The sequence below is a fragment of the Epinephelus fuscoguttatus genome, linkage group LG3, assembly GCF_011397635.1.
Source record: "Epinephelus fuscoguttatus linkage group LG3, E.fuscoguttatus.final_Chr_v1".
NCBI lineage: Eukaryota > Metazoa > Chordata > Actinopteri > Perciformes > Serranidae > Epinephelus > Epinephelus fuscoguttatus.
The window spans coordinates 26967043-26995039 of NC_064754.1; the positions used below are offsets into that span (position 1 = coordinate 26967043).

A 27997-nucleotide genomic window follows, 5' to 3' on the forward strand; every position below is an offset into this window, starting at 1 on the left:
TCTGTGCTGTGACCCAGGGCTCTCATGAGGCAAGATTAAACCAATCAAATAAGCTTAATTGGTAAAGTTAGGGATGCACAATGCTGATATATGCTCATGATTTTTTTCTACCTAATTGCAGAGAACATCAAGTGTCTCCTGTAGTGGAAGTAACATATTATTGTGCCTACTGTTATCGTGATGGCCCGCTGGCAGATGCAGACATAAAATACAGTGCTCATAAAAATGTACATGTAAAACATGCCATGGCTATTTCTATGTAACATTTTCAAATTCATCCTACTTTAGCAGGCCTGGATGATGTTTTCACTGAAACAATCCTGACAACAGCATCAACCAGGGCACAAGTTATCATATCAGCCTGTCATATTGGCAGAAATTTTCATTTCAGACTGATGCTGGTATTTTATTTTAAAGCCTTTAACTGTGGGCGTCGGTGGCTTAGTGGTAGAGCAGGCGCCCCATGTACAAGGCTGTTGCCACAGCGGCCTGGGTTCGACTCCAGCCTGTGGCCCTTTGCTGCATGTCACTCCCTCTCTCTCTCTCCCCCTTTCACACTTGTCTGTCCTATCCGTTAAAGGCTAAAAATGCCCAAAAAAATCTTTTTAAAAAAAGCCTTTAACTGTGCTTTTTGTTGGCATGTGATGATGTGCTAATATTATTGTGCATCCCTAGTATCAGTCTTAAGGTAACATTAATGCCCAGGCTAAATCACATACTATTAAATACAACACACACACATTTTCATCAGATCAATAGTGTAGAGTTATGTCCCTTTACAAACACAGAGAGAAAATAGAACAAAGTTAAACAACTTCACTCAAACTCAACTCAAATTTATTTATAAAGCACATTTAAAAATAACTCACGTTGACCAAAGTGCTGCACAAAACGGAATAAAATGCTTGATAATCTGTTATAATACAGGAGCAGGAATACAGGCAGTAAAAGTCATTTTAAAAAGGCTGTCCACATGAGGGTGCTGTGGGGACAAAACTTTTAGAGGGACAGAGATGACCTGAATCTAAACACACACGATACAGGATTCACTGTAAAGACTTCACAAAATAATGACATCTGTATTTTTTTCTGACTATATTTTTGCAAAACAATGCAAAATATACAACATGAAATTTATACAGTAGTAAATGAACAATATATACACAATAAAACAACATTAAATGGTTACAAACATGTCAATAATTATGTAGAAAGCAGACATACAGACACAATTACCGCAGTCTACATGGGGACAATATATGTGATATTATCAGATTAAAGTAAAGGTAGACCTGTGTATTCCTGTGGCCCATTCTGACCTGTATCAGTGAGATACCTGTTACGTAACAACAATGTGCGTCAGGCACAGTCAGTGGCGTCAGATGTTGATGAGATACAGTACACTACATACACTGTGGGACAAGCTGCATGACTGACTACACGGGAGATTACAACATGTCACAGTAGGAAAAGGTGTAATATTATAAGATTAATGATGGTTGAATTCCATTTAGCTGCTGCAGTTTCGGCGACCAGGTATTGTGCCTGCTGGCTCACTGCCACACTGGCTTGGCTTACAGAGACACTGGACAGAACAGAACAAAGCCATTGTTAATGTTGTTAATTAATAATACCTGTGCTTTTCCTACGCAAATGTATCCAGCTTTATACTTAACTATATCGTGGGCCCTAATTCACTACATTTATTCGACAGCTATCACTTGTTACTTTGCGGTAGGGTTGACATAATATCAGTTTTTACTACACGATATTGGAAAAATAATTCACAATAATGATATTATAGAAAAATCTGTAGAAATGTTTAAAATAATAATAACGCCGTCAGTCAAATTCATCTTTGGTCATTGTATGTTTTGTCTACTTTCTGGTAACTGAATTACAGGCAAAATAAAAGTGTATGGAGTTGGGCAGGGAGACAAAGCAAGAGCAGAGAGAAACTGAAATGACCTAAGAGGCACTGGATTATTTACACAATATTATTATGCGTGTATGATATCATGATATCAGTATTTCATTGTTTGTAGTCCAGCATATGTATCTCAACACCCCTACTTCAGAGATTGAAATGTTACATGAAAAACATATCATGACTATGTAAAATATGATGCATTGTTGCAGATTAAAGTACCTAAAAATAAATAATTCAAAATTAACTCCACCTTGATCAGATAAACAATAACATGCAGTATATATGTTTATACATTTGTAACAATAAGAAAATAATATGAATAGTCCTAAAATAGTTTAATACTAGCAGGTGCGGCTCTGCAGTATCACTCTTCACACTTAACATTTAACAGATAATAGGCTACTCTTTGTCTTTACTGAAGTGAGACACTGAATGCAGGAGTTTGTCCAGGTCTTTCACTAATGAACATCTACACTATGTCACTGCTACTTCTGCTTCCAGCTCTTCTCCCACCATTGCCAATAATATATACATAATGTTTTGACAGTATGATGTGATAGTTATTCATATCCTGTATAACGACTACTTGTACTTTTGTTAGTCCGGTAGGTGGCAGCACCTGGCATTAGTCATGAAGCTAACGTTACGTACGATGTCCTGTTTACAAACAGAGGAAGAAAGACGGTAACATTAGCTTGGAGTTGTGTCGTATTATTAAAGGAATAAATAAGTTATTTGACTATCTTGCGTCGTCACCTGGATTATGTTTTAACGCGGCGTGATACTGGGTAATATTTCTAAGTTTGGTGCCCTTTTACTATTTGAAATTAACACACTTCCGTTTGCCTAAATGCTAATGCTAACCTAGGCTAAAGCTTCGTTAGCTCACAACCTCAACCGTAGCCTACTAACTTTTTTGTTAAGGCTGGCGTTACAAAAGCTGAATGCCGGCCGGTGAGGTATATTGACGCACTGTAAATTTGGCAAAATATAATCTGTGAAAATTGTTTTGTAGTATGAACCAGACTGAAAACCGCTTGCACTTGTAGCAACTGCTAATTAGGATGCTAGCTTACCACATAGTTGAATAGATTCATTATTAAACACGTAAGTAATAGAAGAACGCCATTGACTTTTAACGTTAGCTTGCCGGTGTGCTGCCATAGCAAGAGCATATAGATGTCTTTGTTTAAAATAGGAGGGTATTTTTCAGATTGACTTCCTTGAAATGAGAGTGAACTGATTAAACCTGCAGTCACTCTTCATGGCTGCTTTAGGCTTTACTCCTGCCAGCGGGCAGGATCTTTTTAGCATTGAAACACCCCATCAATCCAGCTCTATAACAAGCAGTGGAGTTACTGGGGAAGAGGTTAGACACTTCTACGAGAATTTAACGAAAGATGATAAAGGGCAAGATGTATCAAGAAGTCCAATTTGCAAGAAAGATTGTGGCAAAGAGCACCAGAGTAAGCAGAGGAGCAGAGAGTCCAGTAGAAGGCGGAGGAGGAGAGCCATGGCTGCAGAGATGCAGCAGGGTCAGACTGAGTCTGTAGTGCAAAGAGGGAACAGTGGTGGAAATGATGGCAACCCAAGAGGAGAGACAAGCAATTCAGAAAGGTCCATGATGCTACTGGGGCTCAGGTTTCTGCGCTGTGCCCATAAGGGGGAAGTCTCGAGCCTCAGAGACCTACTCTCAAAAGGAGTTGACATCAATTTCCAGGTACAATACTTACTGCTCAGTGTGTTTTCAGTTTAGGAAATATTTGTTTAATGTCCTGACCATCTCCCCTCCAGGATACCTACTTTTGGACAGCAATGATGTGCGCAAGCTGGTCAGGACAAAGAGCTGCAGTGAGGCTGCTCCTACAACATGGAGCAGCCTGGGTCGGAGTGGTTGATACACAGGGCAGGGATGCCAAAGACCTGGCGCTGGAAGGTAGGACTTCAAATCTCCTATTGGTAACTTCAAAGTTCTGTGTTTGTGTGTACAGTGAAGTCAAACTCATGCCTTTTTTTTTCTCCACAGCGGGCCACAATGAGGTTTTAGAAGAGTTGGAGAGCTATGAGAGAACTACAGAGAGAGAGACACCGTCATCTGAAAGCAGGTTAGTACACTCAGAGTTGTGTACAGTTTAAACCACATCAGCCAAATGTGAATTAATTTCAAACAGTCTGTACAATAGATGATGTGAGACTTGTTATTTACTGAAACAGAAACAAGGACACTTCCTACATCTGATAAATAGAACTCTTACTGAACTGCACTTTTCCAAAATTTCCCAAACTATTCACCCAAATATTTTGTTAAAATTTTAGGTTAGAAGTACACCATGCAGGTGGTAAACATTATTATGTAAATGTACATTTGTAATATCTGGCAGGGATGTGTTGATTTCCTAGAATTAAATCATGTGGTGAACACAGAGATCAATCAAGTGACATAGTCTGCCTGCGTGTTTAATCATACCAACCCCAGGCTCATCTATTCCCTGGAAACAACCACCAAAAAAACAGGGGGGTCCACCATAGCAATACACAGAAATATTAATATATCAACATGTTAGAACCAGACGAATACTGGATTTTTAAAGCAGATATCGATATTTAAGAGGTGGGGGTTTTTTTTTGTTTGTTTGTTTTTTCCAGAAAGAGAGAGAGAGAGAGAGAGAGAGAGAGAGCATATCATCATATCAAAGTATCTATGTCCTGAACAGTTTTGATTATGTTCACTTGAATTCATTTACTTGAGAATTATGCTCAAGATGTGTACTGAGGTCAGCATTTTACAGTTGAAAAATACACCTAATTATTAGCTGACATATATGTTGACACAAAGGTTGAAGGCAGGAGTTGGCCCATAAAGATTTTCTAGGAAGCATGAGTAACCAGGAAACTGATTTTACATAACCATCAATTAGAAACACTGAATCACAGGTTAAAGGGCAACATGAAAGGCCTCGCACATGTGCAGTGACTGATTACGTCTCTGCTCGGATTGACAGTGGGCGGAGCTATGATAAGAATAACTTGAAGTCACAGGACTCCGTGTTACAATAAAAATGTTCCACCCTAAGTTAATTGGTGAGTGAGGGAGATGTTGGTCATGTATGAGCTGTGCCCCAAAATCATACTACATACTAACTCTACTCCTTATATACAGCGCACTAATCCTCATAGTGTACTGTTTTAGTAGTTAATTTACACAAATATCATCATATCATACTTAACCATATAACACTAATAGGAAATGATTCAATTCTTGGCATGTTGGATGTCAGTCGATCTGCAGTTTAGGAAAGTTACTGTCATTCAAACCTCACAAAGAGACTTCAGAATGTTTCCTTTTAAGATTTAATACTTATGTTTTCTTTTGTTTTTTTGGAGCCATTTCACCTCGAACATTTTCAGCTTTGAGCTGCTCCTCCATTTCCTTTGTGCATTGCATCGTGGGAAAATAGTGTGCAGCAGAAGCTCACAAACGCCGGCCGTGTTGTGTACTCACATCGTCTGCTTTATATAAAAATGAATTTTAAAGCTAATCTGAAACTTCAGCTGTCCAAACTAGACAAATCAAGTGGATGTCTGTCAAGACTAGAACCTTTCTGTACCAGTTTCAGTTTGCAGCAGGGAAACACAAAGTGGGAAGATCGACATTTGGTCTGACTAACTCATGGATAGGCAACCTGAGACTCTGGAGCCACATGCAACTCTTTAACCCCTCTCTAGTGGCTCCCTGTTGATTTCATCAAAATGGCAATGAATATGGATATTACATTTTTTTATTTTAATTTTCATTTATATAAGCCCAAAGAAATTTTAGTCTCCAGTTGTAAACATGTGCAGCCTTTACACCGAATAATAATTTAAAAAAAAAGGTTTAAAATTTCAACAACTAAAATCTGCATCATACTTCCAAGCCTTGCACCTATCCCTCTAAATGCAGACCTCTATAAAGACATTTTTAGTCTCCCTAGACAGGCTAACTATGGGCTCCAACTCCAACTGTTTAAAGTTAAAGTACCACATAATCATGAATAGCCACTGAAGAGGAGGCGCCTTGATGTAAAACATATGAATGAATTCGCATTTAGACTTATTAATGTTGATAGGCTAATTTAAATTTAACAGCCTGTGTTACCTTCATTATAAGGCTCAAATATCTTTTGTGGCTCCAGTCAGATTTTTTAGTAATTATTTTCAGTCAGAAATGGCTCATTTGATAGTAAAGGTTGCCAACTCTTTGACTAGGTTAACCTGCTGAAGCCTCATATTACTTAAGATAAACCTTGGTGACGTTTTTTTTTTTTTTTTTACACAGAATGAGGGCTGTGTCCGTTTGTCTCCCGTCATTTACACAGTAGCAGCATTAAGAGATTTTTAATGGTCAGTATAAACAGGACGAAAGCGGTGTAAATGCACATATGGGCACCTGACTGTTGTTTTAAGACAAATGTGAATCTGTTTCTTTTACACTTCTCCTCTCACTAACGCTGTGTCTTCTTCTGTCTGCCCTCAGTGCCCCACAGGCTCAGTGGTGTGACGTGTGTGGTAGCGAGTACAGCAGCAGCCTGTCATCACATCTGTCCTCCACTCTACATCAGTTCAGTCTGCGACATGCTCCACCCACCCCGTACTACTGCCTGCCCCCCTCCAGCAACAGCTACAAGATGATGGTGCGCTGCGGCTGGAAACCCGGGACAGGACTGGGGCCGGAGGGAGAGGGGCCTAAACAGCCAGTGCCAACTGTGCTGAAGAGAGACCAGAAAGGCCTGGGGTACGGACAGATGAAAAGAGCCAAAGTAACTCACTTCCAGGCCAGGGATTGTGACGCAGTGAAACTACCATCCAAGGAGAAAGAGGAGAGAATAGGAAAAGGACAGAGGAAGGAAGAAAGTAGGAGAAAGGAGCAGAAAGATAAGAACTGGGAAAGAGATTTTCGTGCCTCTTTTTATCTTTGACATCCGCTCACAGTGACTCCCCCACAAGCCCTCTCTCCCAAACACACCTTAAAGTACCTCTAAAAGATTAAATGGCTCTATTGTGAAGACAAGTTGTACCTGTTTTTCTTTTTTAGTTGAAAGTGTGGAGGTGTTTGTAAAACTCCTGGGAGGTGTTTTCCCACTGAGTACTCTGCCTCAAAGCTGATACTGTGTCCATTTATGGAATCAGTTTTGCTGCTGCTCACAGGTTATGCAATGACCAAATGTGGCATTGACTGATTTCATATGTATCATGATTGTGTTTACTCTGTGTGGCCAAATATGGCGTGTTGAGCTCCTAACTGTTTTAAAAGGTGACATGTATAATTTGGTAAATGGACAGGGCTTACTTGTCAAACAAAACATCACGCTATGCTCCATGATCCAGGCAGAGGAATCATTTTTAATGACGAAGAACTATGTTGATGTATTTAATATATAATACAATGTAAACCACTATTGAGATGTAACACCCCTTTATTTGTGAGTCCTAATGGTGAAACAAACTGCTTTAAATTGTATCCGGTAACTTCTCTTGAGCAACTGCAGTAATGCTGTTAGTTTGCCCTTGCCATAGTTGCTGAATGCAGAATGTTACGTAACTACACAAACCAACAATGAACTCTCCCCTTGTAATAGCTCATTATACCTTCTCACCTAATTTGACACACCTGTACCCTGGTGACTGACTGAGTCACATGTTTGTACCTATCTGCTATATCAGCATGTCACTCCGCTATCGCTTCCTCACATTTAGCAGACCTGTCTAGGTTGTCATATCTCAAAAGCTGCATTCCTTTCTCTTTTTAAGTGTTGGGGTTAGACATGTTTCAAGATTGTATTTAAATAACCATAACCCCCCCACGACTGCATGTGGTGTCAAGCAGGGCCCCATTTTTAATCCAAAGTCCAGGCTGGGGCATCAGTGGCTTAGTGGTAGAGCAGGCGCCCCATGTACAAGGCTGTTGCCACAGCGGCCTGGGTTCAACTCCAACCTGTGGCCCTTTGCTGCATGTCACTCCCTCTCTCTCTCTCCCCCTTTCACGCTTAACTGTCCTATCAAATAAAGGCTAAAAATGCCCTTAAAAAAATATATCTTTCAAAGACCAGGCTGAAGACGACAAATGGCCAAGCTGTGGTCGTCAAAGCTCCAAGGCGACGGGACAACTCCCCTGAGGGCCCTTGTCCACCAGAGTCAGTATCATCTTTTAAATCACAACTCTTCAAACTGGGTGACCAGGAAAATAAACATGCCTGCACACTATACTACAATGCACCAGTCCAGCCATAAATATTGTTTGAACTATGTTATAATTGTGTCATAGACATGTCCATGTGCTCCTCCATAGATTAGATGGACACAACATTGATCATCTTGTAACAGTACAATGTTCTGTTGGGAAACCTTGGGCTCTGACATACGTGTGGTTGCCACCCAAAAGATATGAAGCCAAGGCGTTGGTGCCAGACACAATAGGACACCCTCCAGAGGTCCTGCCTTGACAGATCAGAGCTATGCCCAGTCCAAGAAGGACCCACCATGGATTGGGGCTACCTCCGGTGTACCAGCACATCTCTCAAATGTTGAGTCGGATTGGGATCTAGAGTATTTGGAGGCGAAGCCGACACCTTGAGCTCTTTGTCCCGTTCCTCAGGTCATTCCTGAGCAGTTTTTGTGGTGTGGCGTGGTGAATTGTCCTGCTGGGGGCCACTACCATCAGTAAGTGCCTTCACCATGAGGGGGTATACTTAGTCTGCATGAACCCGATGTTCGGGTGGGTGGAGCACGTCAAGTAGCATCCACATGAATGCCAGGATCCAAGCATTCCTGACAGAAAATTGCACTGTAACAAGATGATCAATGTTATGCACTTCACCTGCCAGTGGTTTTAATGTTTTGGCTGACTGGTTAATCATTGTAATGCAGAACAGCCTCATACAACTGAGTCATCACCTGGACCAGTGGTTCTCAGCCAGGGGTCTTTGAGGGAGTTTCAGGGGTTGTTTGTCTTCACTATTCACTGAAGAAGAGTCATAAGAGTGACTATTCTGCTCATAGGTTTCACTTCCTCCGTGTTTATCTGCTCAGTTGTTGTTAAATATAGCTTTCTGGTCTTAATCATATTTTAACAACCAACCATTATCAAGTGGGGGTCTGTAACCTATTGCGTGTGGATTTAGGGGTCCTTGACATGATTAATGTTGAGAACCACTGCCCTAGGTGACCTTAGTGGTCGTAAATTTCATGAGAGTATTTATGGATGGAAATATTGCATTGCGTTGCATCATAAAGGTGTTTCTGTAATTTCTGGTCATTAAGCACATATGCACGCTTTGCTTTGCTACTTTCTAACTTGAGTTTTTACCCTCGTTTTTACTCCTCACTTCAAAAACTTTCAGTGTTGTATGGCTCAGTAATTAGCACCATCGTGGATAAAATAGTCAGATTCATTGCTGGTCCTTTCTGCACTCTACTTGTTTACATTTACTTGTAGGGGTGTCTTACAGGGCCCCAGTTTCCTAAATTTCATAGACATGCAAATCAAAATTGCTGTTTGTGTCAGACCTGTGATGGACCAGCAGTTACCCTTTAAACGAAATGTATAATAGCAGGCTTCAGAGAGCATTATCGGTAACACTTCATAAGTCAGCCTGCGTTTTAGAGTGTACCTCTCGCCCACTTTCCCAGGAGTTAGCGTATAACTCCCGGGAACTTACATGTACTTTCCCGTGAGTTAGAGCATAATTCCTCCCGGTCACTTACCACATACTTTCCAGGGAGTTAGTGTATAACAACGCGGTCACTTACCACTTTCTTCCCCGGGAGTTAGAGTATCCCTCGTGGTCACTTAGCACATACTTTCCCGGGAGAGTATAACTCATCACTTATGTAATTTCCCGAAACTTATGGTTTAATTTCCTCATATGAATCTGTATATGTATGAAGTGCAATAAAAACAAATGCTTTTGCCCTTTGCTCATGGCAGTTGATTCAGTCACTTTTATGTAGCCTATGTGTCATCAGGCAATTTCACCCACACTCCAGGGTTTTAATATTTATGTTTTGTTTACATTTCATTGAATGAGTTTGAATAGAAAGTGCAGTATACTTTCTCTGTACGTAGAGTTTATTTCTTACAATATTTCCGTATCATCCCTCAGTTGTCTTCAAGTTGCTTGAATGTTTGTTTGTTTGTTTGTTTGTTTTTACCTGTCAATCTAACTACATCACTCTGGCATAGTCTTATTGATCAAACAAGGTGTCAGTCACAGTCACTCTGCTTAGACCAGCTGTCATTGGTCAAACAGGGAGGTGCACACTTCCCATTGGTTAAAGGTAGAAAGTCCCACCTTTCAATGAGGAGCTTGCACTCATAGGCCCAGGAATGACACGAGCAGATGACAAAGAGAAACGTTTGAAATTACACAATGTCTACGGTGAGAAATGTTGATGTAAACACAAAGCTAACTCTCCGAGATACTCGCAGGAGACGTGAGGAAGGAATGCTCGAGGTCGTTGCCGTTTGTATTTGTGTTAGTAGTGTACTGTATACATTTGCACCATTACAGTTGGTTATGGGTGTTATTAATGATTAATAGTCAAGCGTAACACAGTATGTGTACTGGTGTAGCCCACAGTTTCGAAATATGTGTGTTGATAGCATACATGATTTTGTTATTCATAGTTAAGTTGAAAACTGTTAAACAAATGGTTGAAAACATTAACTTTGTAGTTCAAAAGGAAATATGTATTATTTGTAATTGATTAATATGCTTAATAATCACAAGTTATGGATTAATAGGCTAATAATTCATGATGTGAATTGTAAAGACAGGATAAAGTATTCCATGCTGAGAAAAACTGTACAGTTAAAAGTTATTCATCTGCTCACTTTGTGTTACTGTGATGTATTTATGTGATATTGATTATGGCCATAAAACAATTGAAGTTGATGATGCAAAATAGTAATAGCTCTGTTTCTACACAGGTGAGGTTTTTCAGATCCTATGGAAAATTACGTGTGGATTTGAGATTCTACCTGACGAGAGAGATGGCGAGCCACCCATGAATCTGATCTCTGCCTTGACCCAAGGAGTTGGATTAAGATCACCTATTATCCACAGGAGCCCATCTGTTCTTCTATCTCCATAACTTGAGCGTCACACTGTGTGGTAGTAGTATCACAACAACCTTTTCCACTTGACTTGTGACTTAAAAAGTGCATTTGTCACAATAAAGGATTAAAACTAAACTGAACAGTTTATAACAGAATGAACAAAACTGAACTTGAATAAGACAACCAGTGGAACTCTGTTATTTTTTGTCAGGGACACTTTGATTCATCTTTGTATTACTTTCTGGTAATATTGTTACCTTGTGAAGTATTGAACTAACTGTTTTTAAAGGGTTAACATCTGAGTGCCAAGCTAGAGACTAAGGACGGGCAAACAGTGCAAACTTCATAATCCAGCCCGGTCTCTTTTGTTAGTATTTATTTAGGTGGAAAGTACTGGCTAGTTTCCCTGTAAGTTTTGGGGAAATTACCTAGTACTTTCAGACTAAGGACAGGCAAACAGTGCAAACTTCATAATCCAGCCCAGTCTCTTTTGTTGGTATATACTTAGGTGGAAAGTACTGCCTAGTTTACCTGTAAATTTTGGGGAAATTACCTAGTACTTTCAGACTAAGGACAGGCAAACAGTGCAAACTTCATAATCCAGCCCGGTCTCTTTTGTTAGTATTTACTTAGGTGGAAAGTACTTGCTAGTTTCCCTGTAAGTTTTGGTGAAAGTACGCTGTAGATGTGAGAACAGCACCTACCATGTGGTTTCTGTGTGATTACATAATAAAAACATTTTATAACTTTTCATGACTCATTATTGTGTATTTTAAGATATATGTAGGCTATATTATTACATGACTGTATTGTTTCGTCCTCGGATGGCACTACAAGACTTCCATAGATGTGCACTTGAGAGAGGTAAGTTTGCTTTGTACTCCAGCCTGCCCGTTAATTAGGCAATTTGCAGAATATAGACCCATTTCTTGACATATTCATATTCAAACTCATTCAATGAAATGTAAACAGAACATAAATGTTAAAACCCTGGAGTGTGGGTGAAACAGCCTGATGACACATAGGCTACATAAAAGTGACTGAATCAACTGCCATGAGCAAAGGGCAAAAGCATTTGTTTTTACTCCACTTCATACATATACAGATTCATATAAGGAAATTAAACCATAAGTTTCGGGAAACTCCCAGGAAAGTATGTGCTAAGTGACTGCGAGGGATACTCTAACTCCCGGGGAAGTATGTGGTAAGTGACCAGGAGGAGTTATACTCTAACTCCCAGGAAAGTATGTGCTAAGTGACTGGGAGGAATTATGCTCTAACTCCTGGGAAAATACATGTAAGTTCCCGGAGTTATACACTAACTCCTGGGAAAGTGGGCATGAGGTACACTCTAAAACGCGGGCTGACTTATGAAGTGTTACCGCATTATCTCTCAGGATACACCATAGCGCTCACACAACACACAAGTAGAAACATTTATTATGTGCTTTATTAGCCTCCAGAGGTACAGTATAACCAGTTCCCAAAGTTTATTTTATCACAGTTTATTGATTATCTTACATGTAACTATGAAACTACTATTTTAACAATTTGGATATTACACTATCCTTGTGTCTTCTTGACATTTCCACCATTTTGAGTGTTTTGTGAAACTTTTTAGTTTCATGTAATTGTCACAAATTTTGGTAGCTTACATGTTTGGATCACTACCCAAAGTGCATTCATTAGTGTTTTGATATTCAGAACTGTATTCCTTTGTTATGATACGATAGCCATCTATCCCTCCATCTCCATCTGTCGCTCTGTCCATCCCATTTTGTGAAGGCGATATCTCAGGAATGCCTTGAGGATTAATTATTAATTATTTTTTATTTTTCTCAAATTTGGCACAACTGTCCGGTGAACTGATTAGATTATGGTGGTTAAAGGTCACGAAAACCTTGTCTGTCTCATTTCTGTGAACAGCTTGAGGGTGGTCAAGGTCACTATGACCTCACAAAGCAAATTTTTGCCAAACTGTAAGAATTCATACACTAATTATCACAAAACTTCACACAAATGTCTAATAGGATAAAAAGTTGGAGTAATGATGATTTATATACAAAAGGTCAAAGGTTAAATGAACTGTGACATCATCATATTCTGCAAAAATACTTCTGGCTGTTATTCAATGTCATATCGTGAGGAACAGAAAGGGAGGCATTTTGTCAGATACTGGATTGGTAGTAGTTCATGTAGTTGGCATAGTTCATGAACATTATGCACACAAATTACAGTTACATTTTTCAAAAATCAACATGATTGAATTTCACTGTATCTGCTTTGTTTCAGGTCAGATTAAAAAATTATGATACAGACTGAAAACCTGTATTACTAAACTTCAAGAAGCATTTTCAGCTATTAGAATTAGAGAACACCTCAGTTTTAAGGAGTGTATTTCCTAGTTGGACTTGTCCTCCTTTCCTGAGGTCATTGAATGTGTCTCCAGCTTTAATTTGATTGGATTGAGGGGTCCAACAAGGCCTTTAGGGTCCATCCTCAAAGGGATCTGTGGAACGTACACATTCATTAAATCAGAAACGTGTGTTCTTAATCCAAATCCAGGTTGTCAAATGTCTTATTATATAAAAACAAGCATGTAGTCTATGTCGACCTAAGTAAGTAATTTAAATAGAATCACCTCTGTCTCCTCACAGATAGAGAAGCTGTAGTTCTGCAAAACTTCCACCAAGGCCAGTTTGACCATCATCAGAGCAAATCGCATCCCCAAACAGTTCCTTGGCCCGATCCCAAATGGCAGGTAAGTGTATGGGTTGATGCTCTGCTTGTTCTGCTTACTGAATCTTGAAAAAACATACACAAACAACGAAAAAAGAAATTTACTACATAAAAAAGTATAAAGAGCCTTTAAATATAGTATGTTTCATTGGACTGTACAAATAATTAAAGCATGAAGGACTTCATAGGCAAAACTAGGAAAAAATGATTAAATTAGTTTCAGTAATGCACGCACCACTGTATTAGAAATTGATCCAGAAAATTTCTTGTCGCTCACTGATAAGAGTGATGCAGTCATTATGAAACATTCAATGCTATTTGGCTAACCAAAAAAATATAAAGTTTGCACTGTGAAATTCTTAGTAGTACTTTTGAGAATTATTACATCTTAGTCCTTGAGTGAGGCTCTACTGATCTACAGTACACACGTACACACTCTGGCAGCTACCTGTCAGGCTTGAACTCCTCGGGCTCTGGCCACAGCTCAGGGTCATGATGCAGAGCGTACACTGGAACCATAACAGTCATGTTCTTTGGGATTTTTATTCCGTTGATCTCTACAGTTTCTTTGGCTACTCGTTCCAAACGTCCAACTGGAGGGTAGAGCCTATTGACCAAAGCAAGAGTTTTTACAAATACTGCATGTCTTTGTCGGACTAAACAGTCAATGCCCAAACTTATGAATATGTACAGTTGAAACACACAGTTTTGGTTGCCTACCTTGTCATTTCAACAGTAGCAAATATTAGGTTTTAAGCCCTTGTTGTGGTGTTAAAAAACTGAAAGTGTAACTAGTGTGAAAAGATGCACCATTCTCTATTTCAGTCAGGAACACTGTAGTCAAAGAAAACTTAATTTCCATTTGCACTATTGTATTTGGTGGTATGGCTCTGTTCTGGGGCCCCTCTGCCTTTCCTCGGGCCTGTGCAGAAAGCCTCTTCCACATGCCTATGTAGAAAACCTTAAGGCAAACCTCCCTGCCCTTCCATGTGCCTACATAGAAAGCCTAAGCCAGTATCAGAGGTAGTAACAGCGCAGAAACGATGTCTGTATAAACGGGACAGCCGGCAGGACAGGACCACACTGATTTAAAAAGTAGCTGTTAGTAGTAAGCTCTAACTCAAAGGAGAACAGAGGACGAACATGTCTGCAAGTTGGGAAAACAGTGAGGCCCAGGAGCTACCTGGCCTCTGAGCAGAGGACGAGTTCAGCCGCTCTAAAACAGGGACTGTCAATGGCATGTTACTGTTTATGAAGCACTGCCAATGTGTAGGGTATATGTCACACTAGGCTGACGCTGTTGTGTTATACGTCACACCCATCACGCCTCTTTTGATTCTGCGATGTCGGCATGCTGTCTCTTATCACACACTAGAGTGGCATGATGCCGCCATCATTTGGTTCTGTGCAAAAATGCAAAGGCAGTAAGAAGAAGGGACTTCATAGTGGCCCTATAGCGTGATCTCTGTGTAAAAAGGGTTGCAGCACCCCTGTCCACAGAAGCAGCCATCTGTCAGAAGCAGATTCCACAGAGCTGAGAGAACCACAGCTGGTCAAACTGCCTTCATCAGGCTGACGGACAGCAGATATTTACTGAATAAAATAGTTTTCATATTAGTTCCACGTTATTGATTTATTGATGTTATTTCCCAGCCAACCGTAGCGAGTGAGGGAAATCTGCCGCTCACAGACAGACTGGGAGCTGATCAATGAATATAGAGTTAATAAGTTAGACACACACACAGCAGGATATTTGTGATTTAAGCAGCTGTCTGTGCATTACCTCAGACACTCATTGACGACACTGTCTAGGTACTCCATCTGCATCAGAGCTTCATATTGGACAGCACCCTAAAGAGTTACAAATCACAGTTTGATTAAACACAATTTAGATTTTGTTTCATCAATGAAATAAAATACAGAGAGTGAATCATGTACCGGAACCTTGTGCTCTACCTTATTAGGGAAAGTGAAGTCTATCTCCTCTTGCAGGCGTTTCATGACTTCAGGATTTCTCGCCAAATTGTAGGCCAAGAAAACGAGAGTGGTGGCACTTGTCTCATGACCAGCGAATACAAACATTGTGGCTTGGGAGAAGATCTCATGATCAGTAAGACCTGTCAGGACAGGTGGGATGCATGAACAGGGAGGGAGAAAAAAGAAGGCATCAAGACCATTGGTGTACGTTCATGTTAGTGTTCATTTGTGCCTCTGTGTGCGAGGGATGTTACTGTGTAGTTACCGTTATGCTGCTTGTCTTTCTTGGGTTCACTGGCAGTCTGAGAGTTTATCATATTTTGAAGTATATCTCTGGAATTCTGAAAACAGATCAAATAACTATTATTCAAGTTCTCGCTGTGTGTGTTTGTGAATACGGTTGTGCAGTATGACAAAATACTGTGTACCATGAGATAACAGAGATGTGTTGTTTTATGTTGCAAACAAGCACTGGAGTTTTGCAATATTTCGATTCATAGGGGTTTGTGAGTACAGTAAATGTGGTGTAGTGCTTTGCAGATGTTCTGATTTCCTTTTTCCCCTGAGCACTAAGGAGGACTAATCATCCATGTTGGCTGAAAAGTTGAGTGATAAAGTTCATACGTTCATACGTAAGAAAAAAAATTCTTTTCATCTGTGAAACAGGTGGGAATAAAGTTTTTCCACGTGAAAAAAAAGGTTTCGCGTACTCCCATGGAATATTTTGAGTCTCCATGTGCACTTCCTGCAGCAACTAACATTCAAAAGGCTTGGTTACATTGAATATAGCCTAGCTCAGCGGGTGTGGTGATTATTAAACACTCACTCCGCCAGTCACATCATTGTTCTCTTGGTCATCATACTCCATCCGTTTTTGGGTGCAGGTTTGTGGTGATGTGGGTTCATGTTTGTGACACTTAAACCATCCAGTCATTTCCTGAGGTAAAGTTTTCCATTTGTGGAACTCGTAATTATGTTCAGAGGTGCCACAGCTGGTGCAGAGCAGTGAAACAAATCAAATCAAATCAAAATAACTTAATAGAAACTTAAGTTGTGTAAAATGACCAATGAAGTGACTGGCAGAGTGACTATCTAATTAACACCACACCTGCTGATCCAGGCTAAATTCACCTTCACCGAGCATTTGCATGTTGCATTGCCACAAGAGGTGCACATGGAGACTCAATATATTTCTTAGGAGAATGCAATTTTTTTGTGTGTGTTTTTTTTCCCACCATCCATTTCATGGAGTCATAAGATGTTAAAATAGCCTATATTTCTGGCCAACGGAAAGACATTACAGTAATGTCGCAGAATCTGCTAATGCACAATATGTACCTTAGTAAGTAAGTCATCAAGTCAACTATATTTATAAAGCACCTTTCAAAACCAGAGTTACAAGACGCTGTGCAGTGCAATACATACAAAACAATTTTCCACAGACATTAACCAGCGCTAGCCAGCAATTCTGTTGGCTTGTTTTAGACAATAGAGCGCTCTCTGGCACAAACTAGACGTTTAGTAAATTTGGAGCACTCTCTGAATGGACCATGTGGTTACCCAGAGCACCACACTCTCAGAGTGGCAGAGCGCACTCTGGGGAGATGAGCAGCAGAGCGCCCAGAGTGGAGTGAATGTGTGATTAACTAACTAACTAGTAGAAATATAACACTCCATTTCTTCGACCAACAGGGCTCTCATTTTAGTGTATAGCTTCAGACTGAATTTAACAATGCACCATATCAGGTCACTCAATCTCCGGGTGCGCAAGTGTTACTTGAAAAAGTAAACACTGACCAACGGGACAAGACTGGCCGACCCATATGCTTTCACTCAGTGGATGTCACAGGAAGCTTTGTGGTTGATGACTATGCCAATCTTACAAAGGAGGACGACACTTGTACGGTTTCCTCCAGTTTGTTTTGCTATCAAAGCTAACGTTAGCTAATGTGCTAAAAAGTTAGCGTTACAGAGAAATCCAATATTCCTCTTAATACCTACCCAGTTTCTGATGAGGTGGACATGATAACCCTTCATACACATAACGTTATTCACCCCTACAACAGGAAATACGTTTCCCCTAACCTGACATGAAGTGTGCGCTGCACATGTGAGCATTTTTGATGATCGCCTCCGTCCAGTCCTTTGGTCTTATCACATTTAACCACAGTCTTTGTTTTTGTTTATGGGCAGTGGCGGCTGGTTTTGAGTCATGACCAGTGGTGTAGTGGAGGGTATACTCAGGTATACGGGATATACCCACTTCTTTTTCTATCCAGTTACAGTATTCCCACCTATCAGCTAAAAAGCCATTGTAATATGAGAGTATGCCCACTTCCTCATCGGTAACCTACCTATCTACCTAGTAGTACAACCACCCCATTACCACTACATCACTGGTCATGACTCTTTCTATTCTGGCTCCCAATAACACAACAAGACATCATTTTAAGACTCCTATGTAGCCTACAGCCCTGTGGTGGAGAAGCGGGTTTTACCTCCAGCTAACAAACTGATGTCATTGTGACGTCGGCCTTAAAAGGGTCTATAGCAGGGGTCTGCAACCTTTGCCATTAAAAGAGCCATTTTTGACCAAAAATAATTTGAAAAAATCTGTGTGGAGCCGCAAAACATGTTTGAGCCTTATAATCAAGGTAAATAGCCTGTTAAGTCTAAATTAGCGTATACTTATGGTCTAAATAAGCATTTGTAAATATGTTTTACCACAAGGTGGACACTGTGCAGGGCACTATTAATAATTATCTGGTACTTAAATTTTGCAGAGCTGGCAGTGAGAGCAAACAAATCTGTAAACGCACTACTACATTCTCTATTTTATTCAATTTACTTTTTTGGATTTGGCATCCATAGCTAACCAGCCACTGCTATCGAGGTTCAGCAACATTTGGATTCATAGAATGAATTTCCATAGACTTCTTTTCTCAAAGGCTTAAGGAGCAACTGGACAGGGGCTAAAGAGCCACATGTGGCTCCGGAGCCACAGGTTGCCTACCCCTGGTCTATAGAGTCCTTAAATGGAAAAAAAGTGATATGACTGAAAACTCCACAACAGAGCTAAAATGAATCTTAAGGTGAAATTGTACATTCATATTGCCCTCCCCAGGTTGTGTGTGTTGTCCAGACCTCGTGTGAGCTCCCGTTGCGTTCCGCTCTGACCTTCTCCAGAAGCTTTTTAAAGAAATCAGTAGAAGTCTTAGGGAAAAGGGAGACACCGAGCAGCTCCAAGAGGGGAAGAAATACGGGGAAACACCCTTAAGAAGAAAAGGGGTTTAACGATTCTTGCTTTGGTCACGAAACATAGCTGGTTTTCATCAATTTAAAGAAAGAATGGTATCATGGAAAAGCACTGATGTACCTTGGAACATGAAAAGAGGTACGGAGAATCTGAACAGCTTCGTGGCATGGGTGATCATGGGATTTGAGGGGTTGCTGATTGAGTCTATGTCCACATTGAATACACAGCTCGCCATCACATCCAAACTGTAGGCTCCGAAGAAGCTGGGATACACACACAGTTATTATTTCATGTTTGTTCCATTGTCTGAGGGGATACTGCAAAGAAATGTCAGCTGGGTTAAAACATGCATGAGTGCATCCATTAACAATTACAAAAATCATCTCTTAATCAAAGGAGAGAAATGATAATGTCACACCCACTGAAGAAACCTTGATGCTGTATCACAAGTATACAGTATATAAATGTGTAAATTCAAAATACAGATTTACCTTTGTCCTTACTGTGATTTCAGTTTTGTAGATTTCACAGCATCGGTCTGTACAGAAATTACTTTAAGTTTTGAAGATGCTATACTGTCTAGAGCTTTGAATATAATATTGTTTACCCTATATTAAAACAAATAAATATAGGATTTAGAGAAAACCTTGATAGAAGGGACTGGATGATTAGAGTTGGGCTCAGAATAGTCAACCTTTTAAGGACATGTTTTTCATTTTAAACAGTATTGCCTTAATCAATCTCTATCCATTTTGAGAGACCTCAGTTTCATAGTATAGGGCCTGGGTCTTCAATAGCTGGTCCCCAACCCCTAGGGGAGTTACTGCAGGGGGGGCACAAAAATATTATTGGATAATTTATTTATTTATTTATTTATTTCAAACATTAAACTTTAACATGGCATCAACATATAATTAGCAAAGATACATTGCCTGTTTACAAAAAATAAATTTAATGATAGGCTTGTTATTGTTATCCATGAATCCTTGTGCATTCATGTTGGATAGCTAATGCTAAATCACTGTGGCTTTGAGGCCAATTTTACATAGTGGTGAAAAGTGGAACTACATCGTCGGGGTTCGTCACATGATGCCATGGGTCCCATAAAAGATTTTTTCCCATATACTTACATTGGGAGAGAGACATCTGTAAATCAGTGGATTTTTTTAAGGTCACCCTCATGACATGACTCGTTTCACTTTTGGGATATGATCCATTCTGTTCAATAACATTTGGAAAGTCTAGAAGAGCCGCACAATTAAATCATTTTATCTCCATTCAGGTTAATGGAGCGCTAAACCGAAAGTTGGCCGTTCAGCCGGTGGAAGTAAGCCATTTAGCCGAACTTGGCTGCCATAAGTCTCTAGTGCAGTTGCAATATGGGTCTCAACATCCGGGTAACTTCATACCGCGGAAATAGAGCTTTTTGTGCACCGTGTGCCACTGAGCAACCTTCCCAAGAGTGAACAGGGGCCGGCCTCCAACGCTGTATTCAGCAAATATTTATGTACTATTGACACATATTGACCAATTTGCTGCATTATTATTCCAGGTGTAGAACATTCTAGTGAACCACAATATTATGCTACCACTATTTTTATAGCCTCTTGAGATACAGACTCTGACACAGTCTATGTCTTTCTCAGAAACCACTGCTAACATGCAAATGGGGGTTTATTCACCTAGCCATGCTACTACAACTGTTGCTGACTGAGCAGTTACAGGCAAGCGCAAAGGGGTGAAGACCCAAAAATATTTAAAGAATTATCTCAAATGCAACTCAGTTTTATACAATATACGTAGTAGGGGGTCCTTGGCCTCAAAATGTTGAAGACTTGAAGTGTAGGGCAATAAAGGTTTATTACTAATCTAATGGTCTCCCAGAAATAAAAACCTGGAATGAGGGTGGTAAAATGAGCAAAATACTGTATAATGAAAGGTAATGAAATATTGGACTTTTGGGATTGAATTTTGTCAACTGATGATCTTACTTAGCTTCAGAAAAGGTGGTTTTCTCTGTTGATGTTTACAAATCACAGTTGGGGGATAGATTAAAAGTGTAATATTTAAAATCAATTGAAAAACACTCATTTGTTTTTATTTTGTAAAAGAAGTAGTTTGAAGTGGAAACAGACAAGTTTTGTTGTTGTTTTTTTTTTGCTTTATTATCAATATGAAGTTAATGTTGATTGCACAATGTAACGGCTTTAGAATAACAACACCATTGGCATTTAGATCATGGTTTAGATTGGCTCCCTATTAGCCTCACTCTGACTGTGTAATCTTGAATGCCATGGAAAAATACAGGCTCGGTTTTCGGCACAAAGTAAGTTTGTCAACCTTTACTCAATCAAAACAGGAAGAGGATGATAATTTGGCTCTTCCTGGTAGCTCTTGGTAGCTATCCCCAGTTACCAAAGGGTGTCAATCCATGTTCTTTACAGTTAATATTTCCAGAAGTGGAAATGGGGAATGGTGGAACAACCAAGTTAATTGGAAACAATGGTAGCTGGCTCTGAAGAAAACAGGGAGCAGCAATGGCACCAACATTAATACTACTTGGAAACGCTGGGGGGGATAAATTGAAAAGTTTCCACTTTAACATTTTGGGAAATCTGCTTATTCACTTTCTTGCAGAGAAGACTGATACCATTCTCATGTCTGTGCTGTAAAAATGAAGCTACAGCTGTAACAAAATCTGCCTGTCAACACCTCTGTGGCTCCCTAATTAACATGTTAGCTTCTTTCGTGTGTCCATCTTGGGAGATGTTCTGTCATTAAAAAGCACACGACCTCAGTTAGGGTGCAAACACAAGAGTACTAGGTTTGATTCATGTCACGATCAATAACGATTTTTTGCATTACTCACTCTTTTACAGTAATAACTTCATTGTTTTGGGCCTTGGACTGCATGCTGGCTGTCAGTTTGTGGGAATGATGTTTCATGAGGCTAAACATCTTAGACAAGAAAAAAGTTCAAAATGAACAGCAGTACATGAAGGGTGAACAAGAATATATATATATATATATATTTTTTTTTTTTTTAAAATATTCAGTGAACCTAAATACAAGTTGATGAAACTAGGAAAGTGGACAACTCTTACCTCTTTTATACGGCCAGATGTGAAGGAGGGAGTGAGGATGTTACGAATCCGTCTCCACTTGTCGTTCTCAGCAATAGACACTGAGTCATAGAGGTCTCCATTCAGGCGCAAGTTCTAAAGGGTCACAGCGGTCATTACACGTGTTGGTGGGTTAACTGTTAATAGTCGAACCCTGATCGAAGAATATGCAGCTGCAGCTTGGTGCACTTTTATTGGCAATAAGCAGTAAACAAACATGTACTGCATGATGTTTGCAGATAAAGATTGTGCGGTGTGTCAGCAACATTTAGTTGTTTTTTTTTCTTATTGTCAACAAATCCCATAGAGAGATCAAGACCCACAATGAATTGATCTTAATAATACATGTTGTCTGTGTAGCCACAGCCTCTTATCGTTTATTCCTCTGTGCCATATACATTCACTGGCCACTATACTAGGTACACCTGTTCAACTGCTCATTAACGCAAATAGCTAATCAGCCAATCACATGGCAGCAACAAATGCATTTAGATATGTAGACATGGTCAGGATGACCTGCTGAAGTTCAAACTGAGCATCAGAATGGGGAAGAAAGCTGATTTAAGTACTTTGAATGTGGTATAGTTATTGGTGCCAGACGTGCTGGTCTGAGTATTTCAGAAACTGCTGAAACCATCTCTAGGGTTTACAGAGGATGGAAAATATACAGTGAGGCACAGTTCTCTGGGTGAAAATGTCTTGTTCATGCCAGAGGTCAGAGGAGAATGGCTGAAATAGAATACTGAAGTAACAACCAAGGTATGCAGAAGACCATCTCTGAACAAACATGTTGAACCTTGAAGCAGATGGGCTACAGCAGCAGAAGACCACACCAGGTGCCACTCCTGTCAGCTAACAACAGCAAACTGAGCACACGGGCTCACCAAAACTGGACAATAAAGATTGGAAAAACATTGCCTGGTCTGATGAGTCTGGATTTCTGCTGCGACATTCAGATGGTAGGGTCAGAATTTGGTGTAAACAACATGAAAGCATGGATCCATCCTGCCTTGTATCAATGGTTCAGGCTGGTGGTGGTGGTGTAAAGGGGTGAGGGATGTTTTCTTGGCACACTTTGGGCCCCTTAGTACCAACTGAGCATGGGTTAAACACCACAGCCTACCTGAGTATTGTTGCTGACCGTGTCCATCCCTTTATGACCACAGTGTACCCATCTTCTGATGGCTACTTCCAGCAGGATAACACGGCATGTCACAAAGCTCAAATCATCTCAAACTGGTTTCTTGAACATGCCAGTGAGCTCACTGTACTCCAGTGTCCTTCACAGTCACCAGATCTCAATCCAATACAGCAACTTTGGGATGTGGTGGAACAGGAGATTCGTATCATGAATGTGCAGTCAACAAATCTGCAGCAACTGTGTGATGCTATCATGTCAATATGGACCAAAATCTCTGATGAATGTTTCCAGCACCTTGTTAAATCTATGCCAGAAAGAATTCAGGCAGTTCTGAAGGCACAAGGATGTCCAACTAGGTACTAGCAAGGTGTAACTAATAAAGTGGCCAGTGAGTATAGCTCCATTGTTGTCCAGTAACTATGAAAAATGCTAAAATTAGCCACTAGATTCACTAGAGCAGTGGGTCCCAACCTTTTTATGTCTGCATGCAGGTGATAGCCACAGTTAGGGGCATTATGTTTTTGGGTTGTCCATACTTTTGTGAACATGACATTTTCAGAATGCTTCAAGGGAATTTCTCTAAATATGGCGTGAACATCAAACTGATTAGAATTTGGTAGTCAAAGGTCAATGTCAATGTGACCTTGTTCGTTTTATTCTTGTGAATGTGATATCTCAAGAACGCCTTGAGGGAATTTCTTCAAATTTGGCACAAACGTCCAACTGATTTGATGATGGTTGGTTAAAGGTCAAGGTCACTCTGACCTCTTTCTTCTAATTCTTGTGTTCACAATATCTTGAGAACACTTTGAGGGAATTTCTACAAATTTGGCACAAACGTCTGCTTGGTCTTGGGGATTAACTGTTTCGAATTTGGTTGTCAAAAGTCAAGGTCACTGTGACTCTGTGTCCGTCTCATCCTCATGAACGTGATATTTCAAGACACCCTTGAGGGAATTTCCTTAAATTTTGTACAAATGTTTACTTAGATTCAAGAATGAACTGATTAGAATTTGGTTGCCAAGGGTCAAAGGTCACTGTGACATCACAAAACATGTTTTTGGCCATAACTAAAGAATTTATTAGCTAATTATGACAAAATTTCACACAAATGTCTATTAGGATAAAATGATGAAGAAAATGGTCAGAGGTCAACTTCACTGTAACATCATAATGTCCTGCAAAAACACTACTCTGGCCAAAAACACTACTCTGGCCAATTCCAGTTTTTAATTGTGGCAGCTCATGGCAATAACTTTGTATGTTTGATTAAATTGCCATCTATTTTTCCCTGCATGACCATCAACCTGTTCTGAAAAGGAAAGGAGTAAGTCACCACCCGTCCCCATTTATTTCACAACTTTAAATGCAGGACAGGCAGGAACTTGATTATTTCAAAAACAAATTCTCACAAGTTCAATCTGAAGGCAGCATTAGTCTGCTTTAATCAGTGAACTAAAGATAATGTATCACCAGGGCATCTTCTGTAATACAGTCTCTACATTTTTGATACCACAGTGAAATTGATATTGAGGGCATAGAAGTTGAATTGATGACTTTTCTTTTCTTGGTTAGTAACAGAGAACATCAGAATGATTGTAGTAAAAGCAACAATAAGAGAGAGCGAGAAACTGGTACTGGTGTATCGATACCGCTGAAAATGAGCATTGCAACCGTTCAGAAACTCAGAATCAACATGTGTTATTAATTAATCAATATCTGATTGATTTAACATTACTCCGGTGTGTTCTCACCCTCCGGTTGGTAAAGTAGCTGAAGCACTCCTTCACCAGAATGGCTTTCAACATGTCAGGGTCCATCACAACCAGCATGGGCTTCCTGAGCTCATATGTACTGAACATTTACACAAACACACATTTACATATTTGGGCACCCAGTGTAAAGCTCTAATCAGTGTAGCAAGAGAAACACTAGCAACACAAGCAACTAGGTAAGAGGCTAGGTAAAAAAAAGCTTAGTAGTCTCACCCCCATACTCCGCCATACTTCTGAGCACACTCTTTGTCATCCAAGTAGTACACCTGGTTACAGAGAACACATACATGTATTCATCACCAGTGTTGGTAGGTAACTAATTACATGGAATTAAAATACAAAATAAATGTAATTGTAATCAGTTACAGTTAATGAGAAGAAATATGTAATTGAATTACACATACTCATCAAATGTTGGTGATTAAGAAGGGGTTACATTAATACACTGATCAGCCAAAACATTAAAGCCACTGGCAGGGTAAGTGAATAACATTGATCATCTTGTTACAGTGCAATGTTCTGCTGGGAAACCTTGGTTCCTGGCATTTATGTGGATGCCACTTGACGTGCTCCACTCACCCGACTACCGTTGCAGACAAAATAAACCCCCTCATGGTAACAGCACTGGTCGATGGTAGTGGCCTCCAGCAGGACAATGCACCACGCCACACCACGAAAACTGCTCAGGAATGACCCCAGGAACGGGACAAAGAGCCCAAAGTGTCGACTTTGCCTCCTAATACCCCAGATCCCAATCTGATCGAACATTTGAGGGATGTGCTGGTACCCCAGAGGTACCCCAATCCATGGTGGGTCCTCCTTGGACCGGACTTGGCTCTGACCTGTCAAGGCATGAACACAGGACCTCTGGAGGGTGTCCTATAGAGTCTGGCACCAGGGCGTTGGCTTCAGATCTTTTTAGTCCTGTGGACTATAAGCTTGGTAGGGGGTGTTACAGGTGGGTGACAGCAATGGATTATGGACAACAGCAAGTATTTAAAAAAAAAAATCCTATACTAAAATTAAAAATTACAAAAATATGCATGTAAAACAAAGGAAAGATTACTTAAATTGTAGCTGTACAAAACACATCAAATAAGGTCTAGTATTTCTAAAAATAATGATAATAATAATACTGTACAATAATGTACTAAAAGTAAAAATTAATAATTAAAATTAAAATAATAATAATAATTCGGGCGGCACGGTGGTGTGTCGCCTCACAGCAAGAGGGTTGCCGGTTCAATCCCAGGTGTGGGAGCCCTTCTGTGCGGAGTTTGCATGTTCTCCCCGTGTCAGCGTGGGTTCTCTCCGGGCAATCCGGCTTCCTCCCACAGTCCAAAGACATGCAGATTGGGGACTAGGTTAACTGATAACTCTAAATTGTCCGTAGGTGTGAATGTGAGTGTGAATGGTTGTCTGTTTCTATGTGTCAGCCCTGCGATAGTCTGGTGACCTGTCCAGGGTGTACCCTGCCTCTCACCCGATGTAGCTGGGATAGGCTCCAGCCCCCCCGCGACCCTCAAGAGGATGAAGCAGTTAGAAGATGAATGAATGAATGAATAATAATAACTAGTGATTATTAATTTTAGTACAGGTTCCTTTTTTTTCTTAACACTTCAAAATGGCTCCTTGTAATCTATTGGTGTCACCCACCTGTGCTCACTTACTAATCAGGATTGAGTGATACCCCCTACCAAGCTCATAAAATGTTTGCTTGACTCCTGTCCACCCTTTTACACCCTGAGGAAGACTTTAGGGTTGAAACTGGTCAGTGTTTTAATGTAAGCAGCCATGTTTTGAAATAAAGGCTTTTTAACTTAATTCAAATGCATCTGTTCCTGCTCCACACAAGTGTCTTAAGTTCATCTTTTCTTCTCACATGTGCTGACCCTTTTCTTCAACCATGAGTATCATATGACAAAGACAGTCCTCAAGCACGCTGCTACCTCATTCTCCAAACAAGTACAATGATCATTTACATTTTGAAAAAGGATTTATAAAGGTTTACATACAGGGTTGAGCCTGCAAACTGAGCCCAAGAACATGAGGGGCTTGGGACCTGGGATCCCCAACTTCTTAAATGTCCCATAAGTCCAGTTGCCATACCTGTGTGCAGAACAAAAAAGCAATAAATCGCGACTTTAAATTCACATTTTGAAATACTTAACTTTGAAGTCAAAAGTAAACATAGGTAATTTGGTGAAGCACAGATAAAATCACACTCTGATCCTTACATAACAAATAAACAGATAAATGTGATCAGTAGAATCCATGTTTCTAAAGAGAAGAAAGGAAGGTAGTCCATTGTTCTCTCTTGTTCAGCAGAGTTGTAATGTCGTCAGATTTGCACTGAACCCATGAACTGCATGTCCAGGAGGTGTGGCGTCTTTGCACAGCATTACATAAGAACCTAGCCACTTCCCCTCCTTTGCAGCAACAACAACAACAGCACTCCAGTTAAAGCCACACACACATCCAAGTACTTGCCTGGACATGTCTTTGTGTGAGCACATTGCAAATTAATATGTCTAAATAAAACAATATGACAACCACACACCTGAGAATATGTATCTACATATGTTTAGGGGAAAATGTGTTCAGTAATGTGGTTGTGTTTCAGTCTTGTCCACTAATACCAGAAAATATAATGTTAGCCAAGAAGAAACTAAAATTACTTTTATATTTGAGTCCTTATAGTCCTTGAAAACCTAAATTACAAATATCAGGAGCTATAAAAGAATAATAATCTAAAAGTAAATTTAAAAAACAATTACTTTAACTTGTTATCATGAGCTTTGCACGTGCTCTATCTATCTTAACACATGCAATGTGATAATTAAGGTCACAAAACTGCCGAGTCATAGATGACAGAGTTATTGATGATTATAAATGCTGCTTCTTTGCGTCAATGATCTACTTGGTCCTGCCTCCTGCAACTGGCTCAACTCTCACACACT

The 27997-nt window shown here is 40.0% G+C and overlaps 2 protein-coding genes across 5 annotated transcripts; one reads left to right on the forward strand and one right to left on the reverse strand.

Annotated features, from left to right (window-relative positions):
* Positions 1 to 2321: 2321 nt before the first annotated feature.
* gpank1 (G patch domain and ankyrin repeats 1) lies at positions 2322 to 9867 on the forward strand. The gene is made up of 4 exons (XM_049572018.1): positions 2322 to 3650; positions 3725 to 3866; positions 3957 to 4035; positions 6447 to 9867. The coding sequence occupies exons 1-4, from the start codon at positions 3195 to 3197 to the stop codon at positions 6886 to 6888; spliced, it is 1119 nt and encodes a 372-aa protein (XP_049427975.1). The 5' UTR covers positions 2322 to 3194; the 3' UTR covers positions 6889 to 9867.
* A 2588-nt stretch (positions 9868 to 12455) lies between these two features.
* Positions 12456 to 27424, reverse strand: LOC125882842 (cytochrome P450 3A30-like). 4 transcript variants are annotated; one of them, XM_049566763.1, is made up of 14 exons: positions 27275 to 27424; positions 27053 to 27146; positions 25251 to 25303; positions 25017 to 25116; positions 22104 to 22217; positions 21869 to 21957; positions 19120 to 19262; positions 18888 to 19015; positions 16009 to 16084; positions 15723 to 15883; positions 15550 to 15617; positions 14215 to 14373; positions 13669 to 13831; positions 12456 to 13536 (listed from the first exon to the last, which is right to left on the reverse strand). In XM_049566763.1, exons 1-14 carry the CDS (start codon positions 27343 to 27345, stop codon positions 13429 to 13431), a joined length of 1527 nt encoding a protein of 508 aa, XP_049422720.1. In that variant the 5' UTR covers positions 27346 to 27424; the 3' UTR covers positions 12456 to 13428. The 4 variants fall into 4 exon arrangements, with proteins under 4 accessions (XP_049422720.1, XP_049422712.1, XP_049422739.1 ...); XM_049566755.1 differs by lacking the exons at positions 27053 to 27146; positions 27275 to 27424 and adding an exon at positions 25617 to 27043; XM_049566782.1 differs by lacking the exons at positions 21869 to 21957; positions 22104 to 22217; positions 25017 to 25116.
* Positions 27425 to 27997: the final 573 nt, after the last annotated feature.

Bases quoted from the DNA above. Each gene is read 5' to 3' on its own strand.
- LOC125882842 (XM_049566755.1), bottom strand. From the start codon at position 25,805: ATGTTCGATCAGATTGGGATCTGGGGTATTAGGAGGCAAAGTCGACAC. The intron at 25,304-25,616 runs GTGAGTGGAGCA...CTCTGTAACCAG, and splicing joins TTGTCTGCAACGGTAGTCGG to GTGTACTACTTGGATGACAA. The intron at 19,263-21,868 runs GTGAGTAATGCA...TGTGTATCCCAG, and splicing joins GAAGTTATTACTGTAAAAGA to CTTCTTCGGAGCCTACAGTT.
- gpank1 (XM_049572018.1), top strand. From the start codon at position 3,195: ATGGCTGCTTTAGGCTTTACTCCTGCCAGCGGGCAGGATCTTTTTAGC. The intron at 3,651-3,724 runs GTACAATACTTA...TCTCCCCTCCAG, and splicing joins GAGTTGACATCAATTTCCAG to GATACCTACTTTTGGACAGC. The intron at 4,036-6,446 runs GTTAGTACACTC...GTCTGCCCTCAG, and splicing joins ACACCGTCATCTGAAAGCAG to TGCCCCACAGGCTCAGTGGT.